Source organism: Schistocerca gregaria, chromosome 5 (genome assembly GCF_023897955.1).
Source record: "Schistocerca gregaria isolate iqSchGreg1 chromosome 5, iqSchGreg1.2, whole genome shotgun sequence".
NCBI lineage: Eukaryota > Metazoa > Arthropoda > Insecta > Orthoptera > Acrididae > Schistocerca > Schistocerca gregaria.
In genome coordinates this window covers 522,818,850-522,843,874 of record NC_064924.1, presented here as the reverse complement: position 1 = coordinate 522,843,874, position 25,025 = coordinate 522,818,850, and the positions used below count along the sequence as shown (strand labels likewise).

At 43.4% G+C, this 25,025-nt stretch overlaps 1 protein-coding gene across 2 annotated transcripts in view; it reads left to right on the top strand.

The window, feature by feature from the left end:
- Positions 1-25,025, top strand: part of LOC126272321 (uncharacterized) — a 974,015-nt gene that overhangs the window by 580,975 nt on the left and 368,015 nt on the right. For both annotated transcript variants that reach the window (XM_049975103.1, XM_049975104.1), the window contains exon 3: positions 16,253-16,405. In XM_049975103.1, the coding sequence (XP_049831060.1) occupies positions 16,253-16,405 (153 nt within the window). The remainder of the gene's footprint in view (positions 1-16,252; positions 16,406-25,025) is intronic.

Genomic DNA, 25,025 nt, shown 5'->3' with positions numbered 1-25,025 from the left:
AGTTTTGTGATTGTTACTGACGGATGTGGGGAGCTGTTCTTTCCAAAACAGTGACAGTCAAAATTTGGTACAGCTGTAGGTATTTTGTACTAAAATTTTTATATAGCACAAGTAACCACTGTACACCCATGTTCAGAGGTTTGGCAGCTATTGAAAGGTTCGCTTCCGACAAGAAGGCACAGGTTCTTTCTAAGCAGGAGCCATACAATCACGATTTTCGGAGAGGTAGCAGCACTGCTTGTCACGAGAATACACAAAATCGAATAAGAGAAATTAGAGATAACATTGGCCTAAATGGATGTGTAACAATCACAGATATATACAGAGCACAACACTCTTTGCGTGTTGTATGATGGATAATAAATAACCTCCTCCCCCTATCACAAAGTGATACCTGATGCCAGGCAGTAACATCAGTAGCACAAGCACAAACAACATCGTTTGTTTCAAGATGTTCCCGTAATGTCACATTGTGAGATGACAAAGGCAAATTCCCATTCTGTTTGCAACAAGCATCGACTGCAGTTTCTCTGTATTTGGAGTACAAGAGAGCACGGCGTACATATTTCTGTAAAACTGTGCAAACTGTACTGTGCCTACCTAGACGAGAACTCAATCAATCCAATAGCCACGTGAAGCTCTTGTCTGTCGCACCAGCATTGATTATTGTACTGAAAAGCAGATGGCAGAATGAAAATAAAAACTAAAGACCAATATCGACTCATCCGAAGCCATAGAAACTTAGGTGCGCAAACGCCTGGCGCGGCTCCGATAAACCCAGTTTAGAAACGGTTTTCTATAGTGTAGACGTTATACCTTTCTCTGTGTTTGGCTGTGCCGTATGTCGCGCACAATTAGACAAAGCGGTTAAGGCGACCGCTCGCATATAGCGGGAAATCCGGGTTCGACGGACGGTGCAGCACATATTTCATTGTCCGCATTCCATTATACAGATGACGATTGTCCGTATTCGGAACTGCGAACGAATTTCATGTAACGAATAGTATTTCTCGACTGGATAAAGTGCAGCAAAACCAACCGCATTACACGTACCTAAAAGCTGCAACAAATGTTTCGTATTGTCAGGTTTAATTAGCTATTAAATAACAGAAAGATTTGGAATTAAATTCGATATATTTTCGCGTCTTAGTTGCAAGTTAACCACCAAGTCTGTACTAGTGTGAAGTTACAGTGCCGACATTCTGTCGCAATCACGGTCACTCTAAACAGCCAACTTATACACGCATCAAAAAGAGTTTTGCATCACCCCGGCTCCCAGAACTCCTGAATATTGAGTTGACAGTGGATATAGACACAGTCACTTTGACTGTTCAGAGGTGTCACTAAATCCGCCTAGACGGCCAATACCGCGGTTCGGTCGCGTCCGCATTGTTACTTCGTGACAGGAAGGGCTCTCAACAAGGGAAGTGTCCAGGCGTCTCGGAGTGGAAGCGATGTTGTTCGGACACGGAGGAAATACAGAGAGAGAGGCACTGCCGGTGACATGCCTCGTTCAGGCCGCCCAAGGGCTACTACTGCAGTGGATGAGCGCTGCCTACGCCAGTACGCTGCCGATATAGTTGCACTTTCGGTTGGGGGATGGCATTTATGTATCGTACAGTCGTTACGGCGCCTTCCATGACCACCAGCGGCGTACGTCGGCACCACATAATGCCATCCAAAAACACCGGAGAATCTCCACCTAGACACACTCGCTGGAGGGTGTGTCTAAGGCGTTCAGAGTGACCGGGTTGCCTCCAAACAAGTCCCCGACGATTGTCTGGTTGAAGGTACGTGCGACACTCATCGGTGAAGAGAATTTGATGTCAATCCTGAGCGGTACATTCGGCATGTTGTTGGCCCTATCTGTACCGGGCTGCAAGGTGTCGTGGATCCAAAGATGGATCTCGCTATGGACGTCGGGCCTCCCCCCATGAACCATGGACCTTGCCGTTGGTGGGGAGGCTTGCGTACCTCAACGATACAGATAGCCGTACCGTAGGTGCAACCACAACGGAGGGGTATCTGTTTATAGGCCAGACAAACGTGTGGTTCCTGAAGAGGTCCAGCAGCCTTTTCAATAGTTGCAGGGGCAACAGTCTGGATGATTGACTGATCTGGCCTTGTAACACTAACCAAAACGACCTTGCTGTTGTGGTACTGCGAACGGCTGAAAGTAAGGGGAGACTACAGCCGTAATTTTTCCCGGGTGCATGCAGCTTTACTGTATGATTAAATGATGATGGCGTCCTCTTGGGTAAAATATTCCGGAGGTAAAATAGTCCCCCATTCTGACCTCCGGGCGGGGACTCCTCAGGAGGACGTCGTTATCAAGAGAAAGAAAACTGGCATTCTACGGATCGGAGAGTGGAATGTCAGATCCCTTAATCGGGCAGGTAGTTTAGAAAATTTTAAACGGGAAATGGATAGGTTAAAGTTAGATATAGTGGGAATTAGTGACGTTCGGTGGCAGGAGGAACAAGGCTTCTGGTCAGGTGAATACAGGGTTATAAAAACAGAATCAAATAGGGGTAATGCAGGAGTAGGTTTAATAACGAATTTAAAAATAGGAGTGCAGGTAAGCTACTACAAACAGTATAGTGAACGTATTATAGTGGCCAAGATAGACACGAAGCCCATGCCTACTACAGTAGTACAAGTTTATATGCCAACTAGCTCTGGAGATGACGAAGAAATAGAAAAAGTGTATGATGAGATAAAAGAAATTATTCAGGTAGTGAAATGAGACGAAAATTTAAAAGTCATGGGTGATTCGAATTCGACAGTATGAAAAGAGAAGGAAACAGTAGGTGAATATGGAATGTGGGAGATAAATGAAAGCCGTCTGGTATAATTCTGCACAGAGCATAACTTAATCATAGCTAACACTTGGTTCAGGAATCATTAAAGATGGTTGTATACATGGAAGAATCCTAGAGATACTAAAAGGTATCAGATAGATTACATAATGGTAAGACAAAGATTTAGGAACCAGGTTTTAAATTGTAGGACATTTCCAGGGGCAGGTGTGGACTCTGACCACAATCTGTTGGTTATGAACTGTAGATTAACACTGAAGAAACTGCAAAAAAGGTGGGAATTTAAGGAGATGGGACCTGGATAAACTGAATAAACCAGAGGTTGTACAGAGCTTCAGGACAGCATAAGGGAACAATTGACAGGAATGAGGGAAAGAAATACAGTAGAAGACGAATGGGTAGCTCTGAGGCTTGAAGTAGTGAAGGCACCAGAGGATGAATTAGGTAAAAAGACGAGGGCTAGTAGAAATCCTTGGGTAACAGACGAAATATTGAATGTAATTGATGAAAGGAGAAAATATAAAAATGTAGTAAATAGATCAGGCAAAAAGGAGTACAAACGTCTCAAAAACGATATCGACAAGAAGTGCAAAATGGCTAAGGAAGGATGGCTAGAGGACTAATGTAAGAATGTAGAGGCATACCTCACTACGGGTAAGATAGATACTGCCTACAGGAAAATTAAAAAGACCTTGGGAGGAAAGAGAACCACTTGTATGAATATCAAGAGCTCAGATGGAAACCCAGTTCAAAGCAAAGAGTATATAGAGGGTCTATATAAGGGCGATGTACATGAGGACAATGTTATGGAAATGGAAGAGGATGTAGATGAAGATGAAATGGGAGATTCGATTCTGCGTGAGGAGTTTGACGGAGAACTGAAAGACCCTAAGTGGAAACAAGGCCCCGTGAGTTGACAACATTCCATTACAATTACTGACAGCCTTGGGAGAGCCATCCCAGACAAAACTCTAACATCTCGTCAGAAAGATGTATGAGACTGTCAAAATACCGTCAGACTTCAAGAAGAATATAATAATTCCAATGATGATGGTCGAAGTAGAGAGGATATAAAATGTAGACTAGCAAGTGTTGACAGATGTGAAAATTACCGAACTATCAGTTTAATAAACCACAACTGCAAAATACTAACGCGAATTATTTACAGACGAATGGAAAAACTGGTAGAAGCCGACCTCGGGGAAGATCAGTTTGGATTCCGTAGAAATGTTGGAACACGTGAGGCAATACTGACCCTACGACTTATCTTAGAGGAAAGATTAAGGAAAGGCAAACCTACGTTTCTAGAATTTGTAGACTTAGAGAAAGCTTTTGACAATGTTGACTGGCATACTCTCCTTCAAATTCTAAAGGTGGCAGGGGTAAAATACTGGGAGCGAAAGGCTATTTACAATTTGTACAGAAACCAGATGGCAGTTATAAGAGTCGAGGGGCATGAAAGGGAAGCAGTGGTTGGGAAGGGAGTGAGACAGGGTTGTAGTCTCTCCCCGATGTTATTCAATCTGTATATTGAGCAGGCAGTATAGGAAACAAAAGAAAAATTTGGAGTAGGTATTAAAATCCAGGGAGAAGAAATAAAAACTTAGAGGTTCACCGATGACATTGTAATTCTGTCAGAGACAGCAAAGGACTTGGAAGAGCAGTTGAACGGAATGGACAGTGTCTTGAAAGGAGGATATAAGATGAACATCGACAACAGTAAAACGAGGATAATGGAATGTAGTCGAATTAAGTCGGGTGATGCTGAGGGAATTAGATTAGGAAATCAGCCGCTTAAAGTAGTAAAGGAGTTTTGCTATTTGAGGAGCAAAATAACTGATGATGGTCGAAGTAGAGAGGATATAAAATGTAGACTGGCAATGGCAAGAAAGCGTTTCTGAAGAAGAGAAATTTGTTAACATCGAGTATAGATTTCAGTGACAGGAAGTCGTTTCTGAAAGTATTTGTATGGAGTGTAGCCATGTATGGAAGTGAAACATGGACAATATATAGTTTGGACAAGAAGAGAATAGAAGCTTTCGAAATATGGTGCTATAGAAGAATGTTGAAGATTAGGTGGGTAGATCACATAACTAATGAGGAGGTATTTAATAGGATTCGGGAGAAGAGACGTTTGTGGCACAACTTGACTAGAAGAAGGGATCGGTTGGTAGGACATGTCCTAAGGCATCAAGGGATCACAAATTTACCATTGGAGGGCAGCGTGGAGGGTAAAAATCGTAGAGGGAGACCAAGAGATGAATACACTAAGCAGATTCAGAAGGATGTAGGTTGCAGTAGGCACTGGGAGATGAAGGAGCTTGCACAGGATAGATTAGCATGAAGAGCTGCATCAAACCAGTCTCAGGACTGAAGACCACAACAGCAACAACATGTACGTCGGGAGTTAAGTTGAGCATCATGCAGCCTGTTGCGCACAGTTTGAGTCGTGACATGACGTCCTGTGGCTGCACAACAAACATTATTCAACATGGTGCCGTTGCTGTCAGAGTTCCTCCGAGCCATAATCCGTAGGTAGCGGTCATCCACTGCAGTAGTAGCCCTTGAGCGGCCTGAGCGAGGAATGTCATCGACAGTTCTTGTCTATTTGTATTTCCTCCATGACCGAGCAACATTGATTTCCCTCCGAAACACCTAGCACTTCACTTGTCGAGAGCCCTTCCTGTCACAAAGTAACAATGCGGAGGCAATCGAACCGCGGTATTGACCGTCTAGGCATGGTTGAACGACAGACAACACTAGCCGTATACCTCCTTCCTGGTGGAAAGACTGCGGCTGTCGGACCCCCCTCCGTCTAATAGCAGTTGCTCATGCATGGTTGTTTTCATGTTTCGGCGGGTTTAGTGTTACCTCTGAACAGTCAACGTCTATATTCAGGAGTTCTGAGAATTGGGGTGATGCAAAACTTTTTTGATGTGTGTTCTTCTCCTGTACTATGTCTTTGAAACGAATGTTAATTTTGCTAATCTGTTTGACGACTTCAGAAAAATGGTTGGTAGACTGAAAACCGATCCTACAGTTGCAGTTTCCCACTATTTAATTCACTTGTAAGAAACAGTCACGACTGCTGCTGCTTTGAAGAAAAATTCTGTACTGGCGAAATGTTGCTAGGATTTCATGGACGACGCAGATTTAAAGTGTACATGGTATCAAAATTTTGCATTCAAAATCATGATATTATGTGACATCAGAACACATTGTCTTCTAGCTGCCCACATATATACTGACAAAGGCAGCGAAGGGATGGGTCTGTCGACTGAGAAGAAGAAATTATTGATACCATCACAGGGTTTAAGTTGACTGGCAAAACCTGTCGAAGGTACATGGAGATATATCAGGTCAGCAGAAGTTGTTTACGGACTGAAAAACAGGAGCCAATTTATGATTCAATATGAAGAAAAATTTAAGGACGTTTCCATTAATTTTGTTGCCACTGCAGAATCGTAAATCGGACTCAAAAATGGAACCAAATTTATGTAGGCAATCTGAAGAAAAATAAAAGTATATTTCCATTAGTTTTCTTGCCACAACAGAATCGTAAAGATTGATTTACTACAGACAAGCCACTTGTTTCACATGTGGCCAAAAAAGGTAAGACAGTGCTGTTAACCTCGTCTATGCATTGTTGGAAATGCCCTAATAATACGACAGGTAGGGGAGAGCGGAGCATGTTGAGGCAAATTTCAGATTTTATTTTTTACATTTTTTGTTTTAATTTTGTTTTAATTAGGAAAATTATGATATTATACTTGAATTAGTGGTCCACTTTTCTATGGTATTGACGCTTTGATTAACCACATGTATCTCCCAAAATTGAAATATTTGTTTAATGCTGTAAAGTGTATCATTCTTCCCCACATGGGGGGCAAGTTGATACTAGCGAGAGGCAAGTTAATACAAATGTATAAATAATAAGCTAATTGACATTAAGGTGGCAAATAATCACTCAATAGATAATCGAAAACATTTATTAAGCAGAATGTAGTACGAAGGTAACGTAAGACATATTATTAACTTATTTTAAACACTCAGATCATGAAATTGTGTCCATAACCTACTCAGAATCACTGATTACAAAGTCAGATGTACAGGGAATACAAGTGCACATCTTACAGTCCTTACCACATTCTATATGCCCCCAGAAGAAATGCACTGTATCCAGTCCTGACCTGGCTTGGATTCGGAGAATGGCTCCAAACATATGAGACACAAGGCGTCGTTCTCTTCTTCAGACTATGATGTAATCTTCATTTTATTCTTTGGGACGCAATTCTTTTTCTTCACCTTGTTCTTCTCCTTAGTCCGACTCTCTATCATTTTAAAAAGCCTTTTTTGGCGTTTTCTGACTTGGCTACCATTTTAGCTTCCTTTTCTTTGGCTCCCTCTACCAGCCTCTCCTTTACTGGTTTGTTAGTAAGGATAGCGGATTTTAAAGGTTTCTTCCCTTTTTTGTTATTTTTCGCTCTCCAGCTTTAGGGTAGGGGCGGATGTCTTTAGGGCTCACAATGAATACACATAGAAAATCATCCTTACTTGCAGGTGGAACTGAGGTTGTAGTCTCAGCTCGGTTCACTTTGGACTATAGAGTATCAGCGTTGCTTGTCCCAGCCTGAGATGTCTTGACAGTGCTGTCTTGTGAAGTCATCTCTCTATCCGTGACTGCGCTGGACAAGAAGTCATCACCAGTAAACCCTTCTCTGTTGTATGGCGCGATTCCTCTTGCTTGAAATCCAGATATAACATTTGTACGATTTATTGCTCTAGGTAGTGCCATCTTTACTGTGCCAGGAATGTCTTACATTGTTACAGTTTTCGCTGGATTGTTCATCATCCAGTTGTCGACTGAAGCGAAGTAACATTTCTTGGAAGGCCCATAAACTGACCTATCAAGCGGTTGCAGGAGGTGGGAAGTGTGCGGGGGAAACGACAACATGACGATACCATTTTCTTTGCACAAGTTGAGCACTTTAGTAGATAAATGTGATTCATGGTTATTCGAAACCAACATGCAGGGATTGCCCTTGGTAGATCTGACATGGCCGTGAAAATGTTTAATAAACTTCGAAAACGATTCAGATGTGATGCATCCGGATTGATAGGAAGTTCCAATACATCATAGTGGTTCGTTAATGATAAAGTGATCCTTGAGGAATATTCTTGGAAATATGAACATTGGAGGAACTGATTTGCCGATGGCACTGACAGCCAATACCATAGTGACAGTCTGCCCCCTTTCCGCTGTCGTAGCTTTCCCTACTTGGCCTACTCCTTTCTGAGCAACGATTTTGTTTGGTCTCTGAACTGTTTGCACACCGGTCTCGTCGACATTCCAAATATCCTTAGGTTCAAATTTGTATTTATCTAAAGTACTCTTCAAATTGTCAAAAAATAGATCAACATTAGCTTTATTAAAACTGGTAGCGCGACAAAGGCTCGTAGCCTCAGGCCCCCTAATTAATACTCGAGGGTGTCTTTTCATAAATAAGCTTAACTAGTCCTTTGTAGCCATTTTATGGTTAATCCACGTATCAGGCAATGTAATGGTATTCCTATTAGCCACACGAAGTTCGTAAGTTAAAACTTTGATGTTTTGTGGTGTAAGTCCGTAGTAGATTTTAGAAGAGAGTATTATATACTCTTGGAGTTGAGATTCTAATTAGTCTGGAAAAATTTGTCTTGGTTTGCCATACCGCATTGTAACCGTTTGACTTTGTGATTCGTCTTTTTTTTCTTATAAATCTAAACAATGTCATTTTGTCGATCTCAAAGGCTACAGTTGCTTTCCGTAAAGACATGGTTTTGGTCTTGACGGCTTCATAGGCTTTTTAAAAGGTCTCATTCGGCACTTTCCCTCGATCTTTCTTCCTGGTATAATTCCGCACCATGTTTCTGTAAAGAAAAGAAAAAACTCTATTTTTTACAATATTGGGGTATGTTGATATACTGTATCAATTTGCCCCAGCTACTCATATCACTTGCCCCATTGAATAAGTGTCTCTTAAGTCAAACTTAAGTCTCTAAAATATAAAGTCTAGAAAGATGAAACTATCTTGATATTCTTACCAAGAAATAGGCGTTTAACTGTGCCAACAGTGACCTTCCTGAAGAATATCCTCTTGCTGGTACGCCAACTCAAAAACACTAGCAAAAAATTAATTTCTACTCATGAAAACTCAATTTCAACAATAAAAACGCGTAGAGTACTCTGTTGATAGCTGGACGCCGTGTGGCACTGCGTCGCGGAAAACAACAGCCTCTACTCACTCATGTCCACCCTGCAGTGTGTGTTAGCTCACAGTCCCATCTGTATCAACTTGCCCCACTCTCCCCTAAGCCTGAAATAATGCTATTTTATAATCTAACAAACCAATATGTTGACGAATTAGATCCAAACTGTATGAACATTTCAAATAGTAGGTACACCTTTCGTTGGCCAGTGACAGTGTTCTTTGGAATTCTGAACATTGCTGTCGTAAATTAGCATGTACTTCTGTCAGCCTTCAGCGACAATAAATACCTCTCATGATTTCATTTCCGACAAGGTCTTTCAAGACAACTGTGCGACATGTATCTAAATGAAAGGTTACTCACTGCAAGCTACCTAGAGAACTTAGTGGTTCAGTTGCCTTCCATAGTGCAGAAGGTTGGTCCAGCGAAACTAAAGGGGTATTTCCTGTGTCCTCAAACATTATATAAGAAGACTGAAGTGGCCTGTATAAACAGCAAACGACATAATTCTGCATCCTGCAGACGCTCAGTCTGCTTGTGTAGATGAAAGAGAAATTGCTTAAGTTTACCGTTTGTGAAATTGTCTTCAGTTGAAGCTTACATGATTAATCCTCCTTTAGTTTTATATTTTGGACACTAATGCACATAACTGCACTTCTCCTAATTATCCTCAATGTAATTTAAAGTTTTTTATGTAGTTAACAGATGCAATGCAATTTGTAGCTGTTGCGATAACGAGACATTAGTTTTCAAACAAGACATTGTTCTGTTTTTATTTGGTAAAGATGTTTTGATGTCAAAAAATAGTAAACAACAGTCGGAATAACCTGTATCCATTACTTTATATTTCTGTCCAAATGCCTATTTATAAAATGCAGTAGGAATACGGAGTACGTAAATACTCCATGGCACAGTTTATTTTGTAAAACATTGTCACCGACTGAGAGTTAAGGACACTATGAGATTTGCTTCCTCCAAACAGATTTATGATGTGATCCAAGCGGCATAGGCACCTAGAAAATGCCCAATATGGCGAAATTAGTTGATAGCTAAATCACGAAATAAAGTGATTATCTCAAAATAAACACAGCCCACACACGAATATTACTTTCCTCAAGACATCAAGTGAATATTTCATGTCCGACCTCAATGAGCTGTTCTAGTTAGTCGAACCTGCTGTTGATGCATCTCTACTGATAACACAATGCTTCCCACCTCCTTTCGTACCGGCGCGTCTGCCTGTCGTGACATCTCGTGGCCAATATGCGTTACATAAATAGGGAGGGGGGGGGGGGATCTGGATACTTTTAATCACATAATGTAAAGGGAGCAAATGACAGGAATGGGGGAAAGAAATACAGCAGACAAAGAATGGGTAGCTTTGAGTCATGAAGTAGTGAAGGCAGCAGAGGTAAAAAGACGAGGGCTAGTAGAAATCCTTGGGTGACAGAAGAAATATTGAATTTAATTGATGAAAGGAGTAAATATAAAAATGCAGTAAATGAAGCAGGCAAAAAGGAATACAGACGTCTCAAAAATGAGATCGACAGGAAGTGCAAAATGGCTGAGCAGGGGTGGCTATAACAAATGTAAGAATGTGGAGGCTTATCTCACTAGGGGTAAGATAGATATTGCCTACAGGAAAATTAAAGAGACCTTTGGAGATAAGAGAACCACTTGTATGAACATCAAGAGCTCAGATGGAAACCCAGTTCTAAGCAAAGAAGATAAAGCAGAAAGGTGGAAGGAGTATATAGAGGGTCTATACAAGGGCGATGTACTTGAGGACAATATTATGGAAATGGAAGAGGATGTAGATGAAGATGAAATGGGAGATACGATACTGCGTGTAGAGTTTGACAGAGCACTGAAAGACCTGAGTCGAAGCTAGGCCCCCGGAGTAGACAACATTCCATTGGAATTACTGACGGCCTCGGGAGAGCCAGTCCTTACAAAACTCTACCATCTGGTGAGCAAGATGTATGCGACAGGCGAAATACCCTCAGACTTCAAGAAGAATATAATAATTCCAATCCCAGAGAAAGCAGGTGTTGACAGATGTGAAAATTACCGAACTATCAGTTCAATAAGTCACAGATGCAAAATACTTACACGAATTCTTTACAGAAGAATGGAAAAACTAGTAGAACCCAACCTCGGGGAAGATCAGTTTGGCTTCCGTAGAAATGTTGGAACACGTGAGGCAATACTGACTCTACGACTTATCTTAGAGGAAAGATTAAGGAAAGGCAAACCTACGTTTCTAGAATTTGTAGACTTAGAGAAAGCTTTTGACAATGTTGACTGGAATACTCTCCTTCAAATTCTGAAGGTGGTAGGGGTAAAATACTGGGAGCGAAAGGCTATTTACAATTTGTACAGAAACCAGATGGCAGTTATAAGAGTCGAGGGCATGAAAGGGAAGCAGTGGTTGGGAAGGGAGTGAGGCAGGGTTGTAGTCTCTCCCCGATGTTATTTAATCTGTGTATTGAGCAAGCAGTAAAGGAAACAAAAGAAAAATTTGGAGTAGGTATTAAAATCCATGGAGAAGAAATAAAAACTTTGAGGTTCGCCGATGACATCGAAATTCTGTCAGAGACAGCAAAGGACTTGGAAGAGCAGTTGAACGGAATGGATAGTGTCTTGAATGGAGGATATAAAATGAACATCAACAAAAGCAAAACGAGGATAATGGAATGTAGTCGAATTAAGTCGGGTGATGCTGGAGGAATTAGATTAAAAAATGAGACACTTAAAGCAGTAAAGGAGTTTTACTATTTGGGGAGCAAACTAACTGATGATGGTCTAAGTAGAGAGGATATAAAATGTAGACTGGCAATGGCAAGGAAACCGTTTCTGAAAAAGGGAAATTTGTTAACATCGAGTATAGGTTCAGGTGTCAGGAAGTCATATCTGAAAGTATTTGTATGGAGTGTAGCCATGTATGGAAGTGAAACATGGACGATAAATAGTTTGTACAAGAAGAGAATAGAAGCTTTCGAAATGTGGTGCTACAGAAGAATGCTGAAGATTACATGGGTACATCACATAACTAATGAGGAAGTATTGAATCGGATTGGGGAGAAGAGAAGTTTGTGGCAAAACTTGACCAGAAGGAGGGATCGGTTGGTAGGACACGTTCTGAGGCATCAAGGGATCACCAATTTAGTATTGGAGGGCACCGTGGACGGTAAAAATCGTAGAGGGAGACCAAGAGATGAATACATTAAGCAGATTCAGAAGGACGTAGGTTGCAGTAGATACTGGGTGATGAAGAAGCTTGCACAGGATAGAGTAGCATGGAGAGCTGCATCACACCAGTCTCAGGACTGAAAACCACAACAACAACATGTAAATGATGAATACACTAAGCAGATTCAGAAGGATGTAGGTTGCAGTGAGTACTGGGAGATTAAGAAGGTTGCACAGGATAGAGTAGCGTGGACAGCTGCATCAAACCAGTCTCAGGACTGAATACCACAACAACAACACAATGTAAATGAAATGATAAAATATACCAATATAGAAAATGATGTGGCAAAAGTGATTTCACGCCTAAAACGTAAAACTGAAAGGAAATGCAAAGTTGTAGAAAAGTACTTGGTCGTGGGGAAGATAGACACAGCTCAGAGAAAACTTGAATTAATCATCGTAGAAATAAGAACCTGAGGTATGAACGTCAAGGGCTCAGACAGCAGGCCACTACTAAACAGAGACGGAAAGGCTCAAAACTGGCAGGGTATGGAAGTGGTATACAAAGGAAATAAACGCGGAGACTGGAAGAATTTGACAAAGCACCGAACGAAGTAAAAAAAGCGGCACCTTTAGTAGAAGGCATTGCAGGTTGCTGTTTTATAGCAAGGACACAGCACAGTGTTTGAGAGAATGAACAGGGAAATATTACAATCTGAGATGAAGACAAAAGTTCTTCGATTAAGAAGGACTTAAGGCAGGCTCATTCAAGAATTGCGCCCCGTCCGCGATCGAGTGTAGCTGGTGTCGGCATAGGGGAGACAGAGAGAGAGAGAGAGAGAGAGAGAGAGAGAGAGAGAGAGAGAGCTGCAGAGCGAGTGAGACCGCACAGCACTGCTCTGCGCTGGACTGTCCCGCGGTCAGATCTAACGTGAACAAAATATTCTATTTTAGAATTAATTTTGTGTAAGGGATATAGAGTATTCTTACTGTTAACAGTTACAAGTAGGTATTTTTTGTTGTACTTCGTGCTACAATTTTTTGTATCCCTTTTCAGAGTTTAGAAATCCGATCCTTAGTTTGCTGTTTTGCACTTTATAATTTTAACTGACCAAGTTTGAAAACTTATTAAAATATAATTAAGGCTATAAAGCTCTTTAATCCTTACAGTCAACATTGTTAAAGAAGATAATTAACATTTTACGTGTTTTTCTTTTTTGAAGAAACTATTTTGTCTATGCTTGGTACAATATTCCATGAGACTGCTAACCTCAAAGAATTGGTCAAATTTTTATCGCCAAGGAATGAACGGTTCTTAGTTTTAGCAAGCATTAAAAGAGAGAAAAAGCGCTCACAAATAAACGTGCAACCAAACATTGAGAGAACATTGGCCGCGTGCTAGTGCAAAAGAGGGCATTTCTCTCGTGGAAGTTCTACACATAAGAAAGAGGTCCTTCAGGCGCATTTGGCACTGAAGGTCAATCAGCTCTAGTTGAAGCACTTGTGAGACGTCCTCTGCCCGAAGAGAAAACGGGCGAACATATACAGGGTGAATCACCTAACATTACCGCTGGATATATTTCGTAAACCACATCAAATACTGACGAATCGATTCCGCAGACCGAACTTGAGGAGAGGGGCTAGTGTAATTGGTTGATACAAACCATAAAAAATGCACGGAAGTATGTTTTTTAACACAAACCTACCTGAAGTTGACGCTTGAGTACCACTCCTCCGCTGTTCGAACGTGTGTATCGGAGAGCACCGAATTACATAGGGATTCAAAGGGAACGGTGATGGACCTTAGGTACAGAAGAGACTGGGACGGCACATTACGTCCACATGCTAACACCTTTTTATTGGTCTATTTCACTGACGCACATGTACATTACCATGAGGGGTGAGGTACACGTGCACACGTGGTTTCCGTTTTCAATTACGGAGTGAAATAGAGTGTGTCCCGACATGTCAGACCAATAGATGTTCAATGTGGTGGCCATCATTTGCTGCACACAATTGCAATCTCTGGCGTAATGAATGTCGTACACGCCGCATTACATCTGGTGTAATGTCGCCGCAGGCTGCCACAATACGTTGTTTCATATCCTCTGGGGTTGTAGGCACATCACGGCACACATTCTCCTTTAACGTACCCCATAGAAAGAAGTCCAGAGGTGTAAGATCACGAGAACGGGCTGGCCAATTCATGCGTCCTCCACGTCCTATGAAACGCCCGTCGAACATCCCGTCAAGGGTCAGCCTAGTGTTAATTGCGGTATGTGCAGGTGCACCATCATGCTGATACCACATACGTCGACGCGTTTCCAGTGGGACATTTTCGAGCAACGTTGGCAGATCATTCTGTAGAAACGCGATGTATGTTGCAGCTGTTTGGACCCCTGCACTGAAGTGAGGACCAAAAAGGTGGTCGCCAATGATTCCGCACCATACATTTTCAGTACACGGTCGCTGTCGCTCTACCTGTCTGACCCAGCGAGGATTGTCCACGGACCAGTAATGCATGTTCCGTAGATTCACTGCCCCGTGGTTTGTGAAACCCGCTTCATCGGTAAACAGGTAGAACTGCAACGCTTCTTTGTTGATGCCCATTGACAGAATTGCACTCGATGATTAAAGTCATCACCATGTAATTGCTGATGTAGCGACACATGAAACGGGTGAAAGCGGTGACGATGCAATATGCGCATGACAATACTTTGACTCAGTCCACCGGCTCTGACAATGTCCCGTGTACTCATGTGTGGGTTCATGGCAACAGCAGCTAACACACCAACTGCACCCGCTTCTCCTGTGACGGGCCTGTAAGGACCCGTTTGCCTGCTACTACCATACCTGTTGCACACAGTTGGCGGTAGATGCTTTGTAATGTGCGGCACGTTGGATGCTCTCTGTTCGGGTACCGCTCTGCATACACCCTGCAGGCTTCAGCTGCATTTCGTCGACACTCGCCATAGATCATCTCCGCCTTTTCAGAGTTCGAATACACCATGGTCACAGTTCTTACAACACGACACTATCGCAGACGTAGGATAACACGGTGTTCTACATTTGGTCTGCGTGCGGAGACGAATGCAGAATAACAATAGCAGCAAGCGCTTCATGCGGACACAGCTAGACCAAACCACAACAGTGCACTACAACCCCACCCGTAAACACGGTCGTCATCGTAAACATTTCCCTGCAGATGCTGCTCGCTGACAGTGGTCCGTGTTTGTTACAACACGCAACTGAACGTCGGAGGTTTCAAGCGCCAGCTTTAGGTTACAATATCTCCGGATGTAACTAACATTTTACAATGCAATAAACGGCACTAATTACGTATTTGTTTATATGTTCAGATGTGCTGACAAAACTAACGTGATTCCATTTTTTAAAAAAAACGTAGGTTTGCGTTAAAAAACATACTTCCGTGCATCTTTGTATGCTTTGTATTAAACAATTACACTAGCCCTTCTCCTCACGTTCGGTCTGTGGAATCTGTTCGTCAGTATTTGATGTGGTTTACGAAATTTATCCAGCGGTAACGTTAGGTGACTCACCCTGTATATCTATCGGCTGGCGTTCGAGAGGACCGCACGGCCAGCTAAGCGGCACGGCTCGGCCACTAAAGCAACATAAGAATTCGCCCGGGTCGCTGGCCGCAGGCGATCGCCCCAGGGGAACAGTTTGGACGAGCCTGCTCTAGGCATGCGTTCTTTCTTCCCTACAGTACAACGTAAACAAATATCACAAACGATCATAACAATAACGTAACTTTTTTTATTTGGGTGATAGTTGAAACTTTACCGATCCCTCATACTACTCATCTTTCCCGCAGCTTATACCTGTTTCAAGTATCTTACACCACGTTGTGTTTTCTAAATAACTGGTGTTACATTGTAACCACAATAATACTGATATGATGTTGTCTGTGTTCCACATGTGTGCGTTGCTGTTACACGTGTATATGTCGGCCTGTTTGTGTGTTGCAGGTCCTCCCGGACTGGACGGCCGAGACGGAGTGCCCGGGGAGCCGGGCCTGGACGGGCTTCCCGGCCGCAACGGGCTGGACGGGGTGCCCGGCAGGCCGGGCACGGACGGTGTGCCGGGGACGCCGGGCACGCCAGGCACGAACGGCACGGACGGTGTGTCACCAGCATACAGCAAACAGCGCACAGCGCACAGCAGACAGCGAACAACAAACAGTATACAGCGAACAGCATAAGCACACAGCAAAGAACAGACAGCAAACAGCATACAGCAGACAGCAAACAGCAAACAGCAGACAGTAGGCAACATACAGCAAACTGCAGGCAGCATACAGCAGACAGCAAGTGGTGTACATCATACAGAAGGCAGCATACAACACACAGCATATAAAGCACAGCATACAACACACAGCATACAATACACAGCAAACAACATGCAGCAAACAGCATACAGCAAACAGCAGAGACGCGCAGCTATAGTCGTAATTTCTATTTTATGTTTGGAATACAAGGAGCATTTCGAAAACTGCAGGCTAAATTGCAGATGCTGCACTGGGGTGCGATAAGTCTGCTGCTGCGGTCGCAATTTCTGTTTCTTGTTTGAGATACACGGGGCGTTTCGGAAGCTGGCGGCTCAGTTACAGTAGGGCAACATTAGTTTTTCATCACTTTTTGTAGCGTCAACGCTCATCTGTCCTATTTAATAAATATTAAGTTAAAAGCGAAAGCTGGCACTTGTGAAAGTATACAATACTAGAAGCAATAAACTTCTCGTAAAATTCAGCCTCCAAACGGCTCAAATTGCACACATGAATTACTGTAACGAATAATGGAAAGAATAAAACTTTAATTCTCGCATCAAAAGCAGCGGCTACGTAATTTAATGATTCTGTCCTTCCTTCTGTATTCAGCCTTTAGTGTTTCACGGTTATCCCAATTTTTAGGGTTCTATGCGTCAGCTAGTAAAAACGAAACCTGAATACAATCGTTTTGTTGTCCAACTCTGTCGCCGGCCGCTGTGGCCGAGTGGTTCTAGGCGCTTCAGTCCGGAACCGCGCTGCTGCTATGGTCGCAGGTACGAATCCTTCCTCGGGTACGGGTGTGTGTGATGTCCTTAGGTTTGTTAGGTTTAATTAGTTCTATGTATAGGGGACTGATTACCTCAGATGTTTGTCCCACAGTGGTTAGAGCCGTTTGAACCATTTTTTCCAACTCTTTCCACCTGTTAAGCCATCGTTTTCTCAGTAAGGTATTGAATTATCCGGTTGAACTTTACACTAAATAGTAAGGTCTACAGTCAATCGGCACTGTAAAAAATTTAAACTTCCAAGTCAATGCAGTCCAAAGATACACTCACTTATATCACGTACTACAAATAATGTTCAGCATTGGCCCTTACTTGCATTCATCGCGAATCGCTCGACCAGGACAAAGTCTCAAGCGACTGGAAAAAATCTCAGGTGACTACTGTATATAAGAAGGGTAAATTACAGACACGTAGAATTACAAATCAACATATTTAGCATCGGTTTGCTGCAGAACCTCGAACACAATCTAAGTTCGAATGTAATAAATTTCCTTGAGAGCAAAAAGAACACAGTACTTTGTCATCGATGGTGGATGTTTATTATAGACAAGCATATCAACAGGCGTGCCCCAGCGAATGCGATAGGATTCCTGTTATTTTTTACATACATAACTGATCTTATGATACGGTAAGCAGCAATCTGCCGCTGTTTGCTGATGTTGCTCTGATGTATGGGAAGGTTGAATGACTGCAGGATGATGCGAGATGGCGTGAACAAAAATTTCAGTTGATGTGATGAAAGGCAGCTAGCTGTAAATGTAGATACGTGTAAGTTTATGTAGACGTGTAGGCAAAGCAAACATATGGTGTTCGAGCATTAGTACTGTGCTGCCTGACACAGTCATGTCGATTAATCGAGTAGGCGTAACGTTGCGAATCAATATGAAATTGTATGAGCACGTAAGAATTGCAGTAGGGAAGGCGAATGGTCGACTTCTGTTTATAGAGAGAATTTTAGGGAAGTGTACTTCACCTGTAAAGATGACCGCATATACGACACAAGGGCGACCGTTTGTCGAATGCTGTGCGACTGTTTTGTATTCGAACTAGTTCGAATTAAAGAAGACATCGAAGCAATTCAGAGCCAGGCTACTAGATTTTGTACGGATAGGTTCGAATAATACGCAAGTATTACGGAGTGCTTCGAGAACTCAACTGAGAATCGCTGGAGAGAAGGCGACGTTCTTTTCGAGGAGAAATACTGAGAAAATTTAGAGAATTGGCATTTGGGGCTGACTGCACAACGATTCTACTGCCTCCAACGTACAATTAGCGTGAGGACCATGGAAATAAGGTTAGAAAGATTAAGACTCGTACAGAGGCAATCATTTCTTACTCGCCCACGAAGTGAGGTGTCTTACGGAGTATGTACGTTGATGTACTTGTAGACGTTTCGATACTCGCAAACTTAATCATTAAAACTTATAGAAGGACTGTCTGTGCACATAACGAAGTTTGTACGGAACCCTGAGAGTACGAGTCCTATCGACACTTGTGCACTTTTTCCAGTGATGACGTGGCGGAGACCATTGTACAAGTCTGCATTTTGGCCGTTCAGGAACATTTTCGCCTTGATTTATTTGTGGAAATGTCTGCCAAGCAATAGTCTCTTCATTTGAGGAAAATGGCAGAGGCCACTGAGAGGCAAGGCAGGAGAAACAGCGGGGTAAGGGGATGGGGCTTAAGGTATGTAAGGTGTCAGGCAAATCCAACACCTTCCATGAAAACAATGACATGATCACCAAATCCAGTAGTATGTCACATAGCTCCGAATAAATCGTGACATTAAATTAACCAAAGTAATACGAGTAACGAGCGAGGAAATGGAATACCACAGACAAACACAAGAATGCCTAAATGCATGTCATACCTTCCCACCGTAAGACAGACACAGTTCCGAGGGGAGAAACGAGAACAGAAGCTGAGAGCAGAACCGTGTTAACCTAGAAGGCCCTACGATAAGTGACTGACAGGACACCCACGGCGCCAGCTAACCCCTAGGACAACCCCAGCTGTACGTTTTAGCGTGGGACTTTTTCACATCTCTGTTACGAACGGACCCCCCCCCCCCCCCCCAGCCCATGTTAAAAGCTAGAGCCATCCAGAAGAACAGTATAGATCTTACTATAACACAAGAAGGCCCACACCACCCGCAAGTTTTAGCGTGAGACTTTTTCGCATCTCTGTTACGTTAGTACTATCCCCCAGCCCATGTTAAGAGATAGAGCCCTCCATAAAACAGTATAGATCTTACGATACTGTTAAAAGGACCACACCAGCTGCAAGTCGGAGCGTGAGACTTTTCCGTGTCTCTGTTATGTTGCAAATTTTAAGAACATTGCCCCACTACGAAAAGTATAACGTTTCTCATTGGATAGAAATAATTTTTGTAGGCCGAGCTTAAGGTTAACATTGAGACCGTGATTGGTCAGATGAAAACACAGCCAGATAGTTTTTTTTTAAACCAACTTCGGTAAACTGTAGTAAGGAGAAGTTAGGAAACAGTTGCTTGCGAGACAGCGAGGTGAGCGGAGCTGTGCTGCCCGCCGCCCCCTGACGAACACCGACAAGGTAATGAACGCACGCGATGCCGCATAACAGCGCAAAAAGCTTCACTCAGAACTGCAGAAGTCTCATCTGTTACACCCCCTTCTTGCGTAATACTAGTGTCGATCGTTAATTAAAGCTCATGGTGTTCACATTTGCCACTTGAAGTAAAAATCTGAAACGCGATGATTTTTCTGTTATATAGTTATTGAGAAGCCACATCAGCCACTGTAATTTACGACAAGTTAGATAAGTAATTAAGGATAACTGATGGTCACTGTAGACCACTTTGACAGTTTTCTCTTTTGTGAAACTTAATTTAAACCTAGATTATAGAGGTGATATGGCATAGGTCATCCTTCAATCCATTGTAGAAGTTGGAAACCCATTCAGGGAATATTCGTTCACATTTTTGTTGAACGCAGTTGGTTTTTACCATCCTGTATTAAAACATTTCCTTTTATCAATAGTGCAATTTATAAACGATGTTTTGTGAGTAGAATAAAATTTCCAATGGTAAACTTAACTGCTTTTTCGACATTATTTTACCAGCTAACTAAAAATAGGGAAGCCTTGAACCCCTTCCACAAAATTTAGTTAGTATTAAGATTCTTTTAAAGGGAGTGCAGTGGAGCTGACGCTGAAATCATTAAGTATTTGGTTATATCATCGCTAGTCTCACTGAACTCTTCTGAATTCTACATGTCATGTGAGGTCTGTCGTCTCCTTACCAGCAACAGGTCCCAGGTTCAAACTAGACAATTCCTTAAAAAACACGCTCAGAGCGTCGTTGCGCGAAAGTGGTAGGATGACACGATATAGAACAAACAGACACCACGCAGAATGTTAGAGGTAAAATAATTTGATAGTCGCAAGAAGCACCAACAGTGACTCTGCTCTGTGCAAAAACAGCTGGTACGTTATGGTGAAGCAAAACAAATCTCCTAAACAGCTTGTCTCGCCTCTTCATCTTGACACCTTCCCGTAACTTCATCAGAAATTTTCGACAGTATGCGCCTGTAATGGCTTACTTTTTACTAGCAAAGTCTATTAGTACCACACCATCTTAGCCCCAAAAAACAACCCAAGGTACTCTACGATACTTGGGTCTTAGCGCTTTCGGCGCTGGTGCATCGATGTCTCTCTACTCCTGGGTTTTCCCATTTGTACCTGATTCATAGTGATACACCAATCAGGGAACCACGGTGATTGGGCCACTAAAACGCCATCTGGACTTGGCTGCCTGATCTTTTCACTCTCTCGTTACTGCATCCGTTCGGCGAGAGTTTTGAATAGGGTTGTTGGTGCATTGTTCCCCTTCGAATGCACAAAACGAATTATCGCACGGTACGCTATTGAAGTTGCCAGAAGCATGATGATGCTAGAGTGAAGGCTGGGGGATTGGGCACAGGGCAGCTCACAGGTGCAGAGAGACGCTCCGAAGATCTGTAAACATTTTATTTTTCTTCGCCTCAGGTGGCACAAGTGTCCGTTGTCCCGCTCACATCGAATTTCCCACACTCGGCAGCCTGGTCGCTCTGCTTTGCTGAGGACCAGGCCCGTTGCCCGTGTCGACAACGCACAGCGACGCTCGCTGCCGCAGAAGCGAGCTCTTCCATAGCGGCCACGCACAGTGCTCAAGTAGTCATGGCGTGACGCCGACCCGCTCCACGCAATGGCGGAAGGTGGATGCTGTTGGCTGGATGCACTCAGCAGCAACCGGGACGCGACACCACTGCCTCTGAACAGGAGTCGACGGTGCTGCTGGAAGACCTGATCTCGTCTGCTGCCGGTTGGTTCCGAATCCCTTGCGTACTCAGAGGGTCGAAACATGACCCCGCCACATACGGAAACTGTGGTCCTCTCACGGAGGAGGAGGACGAGGAGATTAGTGTTTAATGTCCTCCTCTGTCGGAATGCGTCTCTTTATGGGAATTAAACTAAACTAAAACTAAACACCTCCCAAACAGGCGATGAAGACCCAACGATACCGACCGCCTGCCGTGTCATCCTCAGACCATAAGCGTCACTGGATGCGGATATGGGGGGGGGGGGCATGTGGTCAGCACACCGCTCTCCCGGCTGTATGTCAGTTTTCGAGACCGGAGCCGCTACTTCTCAATCAAGTAGCGCTTCAGGTTTCCTTCACAAAGGCTGAGTGCACCCCGCTTGCCAACAGCACCCAGAAGATCGGATGGTCACCCATCCAAATGCTAGCCCAGCCCGACAGCGCTTAACTTCGGTGATATGACGGGAACCGGTGTTACCACTGCACCAACCTCTTTATAGGAATGTTCCTCTTTAACTCACGTCATGACACACAGTGAGTTAGCGGCACTACACTGGTTTCGATGGCGGCATCCAGCAAGCGTTACTCGCTATCCCAATGATCACGCCGGTTCGTCAACTCTTGCGCTCATGTCTGTCCGTGCCCATGACGGCCCGACATGCTGTGCTACTTCACAGTGCATAAAATGAGATTATCGTATGGCACTGCTGGCTGGCAGGCCCCATCCGGGAAAGTCCGGCGACCGAGCGCGAGTCTTATTTCAGACGACGTCACATTGGGCGACTCACGTGCCGGTGATGAGGTTGAAACGATGATCAGGACAACACATCAGCCAGTCCACGAGCGGAGAAAATCTCCAACCCGGCCAGGAATCCAACCCGGGCCCGCTGCATGGGAGGGAAGCACATTACCATCCAACCAAGCAGGCGGACCACAGTGCATAAAGTTACTATCAAGAAGCCCGCGACTGTCCTGTGGGTATGGCTGCAATCCACTGCTGCAAATTTACACTTAAACTACTTTATGAATTTACGCCGCTACACTATCGTTTGGCTGCGCCATTTCCTTCTCCTCTAGCGGCTTGCTAGGTTTCTGAAGTGCAGGGAATATAATATGACAGTAAACATGTGTTGTATTGTATGTTAACTGGGGCCCTAGAAACGACGGAGAGGCTCCGTCCCCGCCGCAGCCGCAGTGGTCCACAACCCTACGGCGACTACCAAAGTCCACTTCACCCCTCCGCGAGCCGACACCGAACCGAAGGTTACTGTGCGGTTCGGCTCCCGGTGGACCCCCCAGGGAACGTCTCACACCAGACGAGTGTAACCCCTATGTTTGCGTGGAAGAGTAATTGTGGTGTACGCGTACGTGAAGAACTTGTTTGCGCAGCAATTGCCGACATAGTGTAACTGAGGCGGAATAAGGGAAACCAGCCCACATTCGCCGAGGCAGGTGGAAAACCGCCTAAAAACCATCCACAGACTGGCCAGGTCACCAAACCTCTACACAAGTCCGCCGGGCGGATTCGTGCCGGGGACCAGGCGCTGTACTTTCACACATATAAAAAAATAATCATGCAACTTTTTCGAGGTGATATTAAGACTTGTTTCGGCTGATTCTCCCAGGAGTCGTCAGGATTATTTCTCTGGTGTTTCAGCAAGTATTTGCAGTTTCGTTATGAAATGTGTAGCAGGAATCGATCCAAACAAATACTCCTCATCATATGTTTCATGCGTGATCCGGTGTCAACCGAAAACTTCGATTTGTTACCTGTTACAATAAAATTACTTATAAGGTGAAATTTTATATGTCCATTCCATAGAGCCGTAGAAATTGGTCTACCAGGATATTCGGTTTAACGATTTTATCAGCAGGAACAGTTAAACACCAAGAACAGCTAATATTCATGTAGCGGCTGAGTAGCTCTGCTGTATGGCGGTAGCTGGCAGCGAGGTCTTGGAGGTACACGAGACGGGGCCAGTTGGGCAAAGTCTACTGTTGGAATACCGGTAATTCTTCTTGTTTTACTGCCCCTGTTAACAAATCTCGATGAGACGAATATCACTTTACACTAATTTGTGACCGCTTTATGGAATGGGTATGTAAAATTCCACCTCTTCGACTGAGCCTTATTACTGCCAACGAAATCTTGATTAGTAGCTTAAAGCGAATGGATAAATCGATTCGGATCATTCGTATATTGGATATGAGAGCCTCTCTTGCTGCTGGATTTGAGAGGAAAGTAGCCTCAGTGACAGTATTTACAATAGTTCTAATCTGCGAACAGATTCCTTGGTGGTAGTCTAATCATAAACAAATAACCATAAATACCACTTTCCTGTTTTCTGTGAAAGTGTTCAGATGTGTGTGAATTCCTAAGGCGCCAAACTTCGGAGCTCATCAGTCCCTAGACTTACACACTATCTAAACTAACACACATATCCATGCCCGTGGGAGGACTCGAACCTCCGGCGGGAGAGTCAACGCAGTCCCTGACAAGGCACCTCAAACCGCGCGACTCTGTGAAGCGCCCACGCCTAGCACCCTTTGGATGGGATTCGAGTGTGGAGGGGTGGCATGTAGAATAAAATGAAACGAATGACAACGATGATAGAGCCCAGTAGACGGTCTCTGTGCCGATTGGGGACAGTGCTGATCTTACAGACTGTAAAGGCGTTAGGTAAGTGTTTTACGTTTAGAGTAATTTGTTGGTAGGTATAAGGAATCGTGAGTTAAAATAATACTGTTACCACTGCTACTTACATAATAACAATAATAATAATAATAATGTCTGCCTCTCTTTTGGGGATGACGCTATAAACGATAAAGGGAGACACACACGTGAAATTCTGGAACGTGTGAAGAAGTTCCATCCAGGTTTATAATACATGTGGTTAGAAGTGAGTCCAGAGATGTAATCTGGACAGTCGCTGATCAGCCCAGAAACACCGAAAATATCTGAAGCAAGAAAAATACTTAAATTATTTTCTGTATTGTATAGATAACTTCAGAGACATGTATGTAAAATACATTTATCTTTAAGCTTAAGACGTCTCATTCCTTGCCCTGTTTTATATAACAGGAGAAGATATACGTAACTGGGCAACGCAAGTTAATCGGATATTTATGGCTAAAGTAACCATTTCTCTCAAACTGCTCACTGGATCCTGTACAAGTTCCACCATCTTAAAGATCTAATTGTGTCTCAAGTCTGTACATCTGCTGATTGAAGTAGATAGTACTCTTTCATGATACTACCTTCTGTTCTAATACTTGTATGATATGCTCATTGCTCTGGACTTGCTTAACACAGCCAGTATTGACTGATACATAAGAAAGTAACGAAGTGTTGT